The sequence below is a fragment of the Trichosurus vulpecula genome, chromosome 1 (assembly GCF_011100635.1).
Source record: "Trichosurus vulpecula isolate mTriVul1 chromosome 1, mTriVul1.pri, whole genome shotgun sequence".
In the NCBI taxonomy this organism is placed as follows: Eukaryota; Metazoa; Chordata; class Mammalia; order Diprotodontia; family Phalangeridae; genus Trichosurus; species Trichosurus vulpecula.
In genome coordinates, this window is record NC_050573.1 from 222,560,423 (window position 1) to 222,563,923 (window position 3,501).

General features: G+C 42.7%; 1 protein-coding gene across 1 annotated transcript; it reads left to right on the plus strand.

The window, feature by feature from the left end:
• The first annotated feature begins 1,633 nt into the window (after positions 1–1,633).
• On the plus strand, positions 1,634–2,374 carry LOC118833448 (serine/arginine-rich splicing factor 10-like). The gene has a single exon (XM_036740806.1). The coding sequence runs from the start codon at positions 1,634–1,636 to the stop codon at positions 2,372–2,374; it is 741 nt and encodes a 246-aa protein (XP_036596701.1).
• Positions 2,375–3,501: the final 1,127 nt, after the last annotated feature.

Below are 3,501 nucleotides of genomic sequence, written 5' to 3' on the forward strand. Positions count from 1 at the left end.
GAAGAGTCTATCGCACTTTGCTGGGAGCAGGGTGCAGCCCAGCATGGGCCAAGCCAGGACCAACCAGACAGGGAGTTGGGCAGAGCAGGGGTTGGAGCCATGAATCACCGAGCTGTAGCAGTTACTGGACTTCTCAACCCACAAACACCAAAGACAAGGGAGCAGGTTAGTGGGAAAACTGCTGGATCAGGGAGAGAGAAGTGTGCGGTCCAACCCCAGCCCCAGGTGCAGTGGAGGTGGCACAAAGGAGGGGGCTCAGTGGAGCTGGCTCATAGCTGCAGCAGCAGGAAGCCCCTGCAGCTGCTTCCAGAGTTCCAGCTGAGGCTGCTTCAGGCCCCAAGCTCACACAGTGGGAGGAAGCAAGCAGCAGATCAGAGCGGGAGTGCTGCAGGGAATGCTTTCCTGGCAGAGAGACAGGGTTCTCTTGCTTTGCCCTGCTTGGATCTGGGTCGCGGTCCTGGTTTGTGGTTCTTGGGGTAGGAGGAGCATTGCTCTGCATGGCAGAGCTTGTGGTGATGGTGGAGTAGAACTAGCTCTGAAAACAGCAGCCCAGCCCCTAAAGCTTGGGTCAAAGTACTCTCTACTCTACAAGCAGTCACACCCTGACAAAAAGCTCAAGGTTCAAGTAGTTGGCTGGGAACATGACCAGGGAGTGAAAAAGAACTCAGACTCAGATTCAGATGATAGAATCATTTTCTGGTGACAAAGAAGACCAAAACATACAGCCAGAAGAACTCAACGAAGTCAAAGAACCTGCATCTAAAGCCTCTAAGAGAAATATGAATTGGTTTCGGGCCATGGAAGAGCTCAAAAATGATTTGGAAAAGCAAGTAAGAGAAGTAGAGGAAAAATTGGGAAGAGAAAGGAGAGTGATGCCAGAAAATCACCAAAAACAAGTCAGTGACTTCCTAAAGAAGAACCAAAAAAATACTGAAGAAAATAACACATTAAAAAAAGCCAATGAGGAGAAGAATGCCTTCAAAGGCAGAATTAGCCATATGGAAAAGGAGGTCCAAAAATTCATGGAAGAAAATACCACTTCAAAATTAGATTGGAGCAAGTGGAAGCTAGTGGCTTTATGAGAAATCAAGAAATTATAAAACAGAACCAAAGGAATGAAAAAGTGGAAGACAATGTGAAATATCTCATTGAAAAAACCACTGACCTTGAGAATAGATCCAGGAGAGATAATTTAAAAATTATTGCCTTACCTGAAAGCCATGATCAAAACAAGAGCGTAGACATCATCTTTCAAGAAATTATCAAGGAAAACTGCCCCGACATTCTAGAGCCAGAAGGTAAAATAGAAATTGAAAGAAGCCACCAATTGCCACTTGAAAAAATTCCCCAAAAGAAAACTCCTTGCAATATTGTCACCAAATTCCAGAGTTCCCAGGTCAAAGAGAAAATATTGCAAGCAGCCAGAAAGAAAGTGGAAACACAATATTGAGTATTGTGGAAACACAATCAGGATAACACATGATCTAGCAGCTTCTACATTAACGGATCAAAGGGCTTGGACTATGATATTTCTGAGGTCAAAGGAGCTAGGATAAAAACCAAGAAGCAGAGTCCCGCCACCGTCGCTGCGGCCTTGCTCACCTCCGTGCCTCGTGCCCCACTCGCCACTGCCATGTCCCGCTACCTGCGTCCGCCCAGCACGTCCCTGTTCATGAGGAATGTGGCCGAGGACACCAGGTCTGAAGACTTGCGCCGGGAATTTGGTCGTTATGGTCCCATAATTGATGTGTATGTGCCACTTGATTTCTACACTCGTCGTTCAAGAGGATTTGCTTACGTTCAATTTGAAGATGTTCGTTATGCTGAAGATGCCCGGCATAATTTGGACCGAAAATGGATTTGTGGACGTCGGATCGAAATCCAGTTTGCACAAGGGGATCGCAAAACACCAAATCAAATGAAAGCCAAGGAAGGGAGAAATGTATACAGCTCTTCTCGCTATGATGACTATGACAGATATAGGCGATCCAGAAGCCGAAGTTACGAAAGGAGGAGGTCTAGGAGTCGTTCTTTTGATTACAACTACAGAAGATCTTATAGTCCTAGAAACAGTAGACCTACTGGAAGACCACGCCGTAAAAGAAGCCATTCAGACAATGATAGATTCAAACACCGAAACCGGTCTTTTTCGAGGTCTAAATCCAATTCAAGATCACGATCCAAGTACCAGCCCAAGAAAGAAATGAAGGCTAAGTCACGTTCTAGGTCTGCATCTCACACCAAAACTAGAGGCACTTCTAAAACAGATTCCAAAACACATTATAAGTCAGGCTCAAGATACGAAAAGGAATCAAGGAAAAAAGAACCAGCCAGATCCAAATCCCAGTCAAGATCACAGTCTAGGTCTAGGTGAAAATCTAGATCAAGGTCCTGGACTAGCCCAAAGTCCAGTGGCCACTAACAGCATAACCATAATGTTTTTAGGCATGTCTCATTCATTTACTCATAGTTCAGTTTACTAAATTATCAGGAATACAATGTTGCAACAGTGCTCAAAAAAAACAGACAAAAAAAAGCCCCCCCCCCAAAAAAAAAACAACTTTTACTTTTGTCAGTTTTCCCTGTAGCAGGCAATGGTTATTATAATTAAAATGATATACTGTTGAAAAAAAAAAACCAAGAAGCACCTACCCAGCAAAACTGAGTATAATTCTCCAAGGCAAAATATGGATTTTCAATAAAACAGAAGACTTCCAAGCTTTCTCAGTGAAAAGACCAGAGCTGAATAGAAAATTTGACTTTCAAATACAAGAATTAAGAGAAGCATGAAAAGATAAACAAGAAAGAAATCATAAAGGACTTACTAAAGTTGAACTGTTTGGTTTACATTCCTACATGGAATTTGTAATTCATGAGACCTTTCTCAGTATTAGGGTAGTTGAAGGGAATATACATACATACATACGTACATACATACATACATACATACATACATATATATATACACACACACAGAGAGAGACAGAGAGAGACAGAGAGAGAGAGAGAGGAGAGAGTGCACAGGGTTAGTTGAATATGAAGGAATTATATCTAAACAAATAAAATAAAATTAAGAGATGAGAGAGGAATATTGAGAGAGGGAGAAACCGAGAGCTAGAGTGTGGTAAATTATCTCACATAAAAGTGGCAAGAAAAAGCAGTTCTGTTGGAAGAGAAGAGGGGGCAGGTGAGGGGGAATGAGTGAATCTTGCTCTCATCGGATTCAACTTGAGGAGGGAATTATAAGTACACTCAATTGGGTAGCTTACCCATAGGATAGTAGGGGGGAGGTGATAAGAGAGGAGATATGATAGAAGGGAGGGCAGATCAGGGGAGGAGGTAATCAAAAGCAAACAGTTTCAAAAAGGGACAGGGTCCAGTGAGAAAATCAAATAAAGAGGGACAGGATAGGATGGATAGAAATATAGTTAGTCTTTCACAACCTGATTATTGTGGAAGTGTTTTGCATAATGATACACATGTGGCCTATGTTGAATTGAT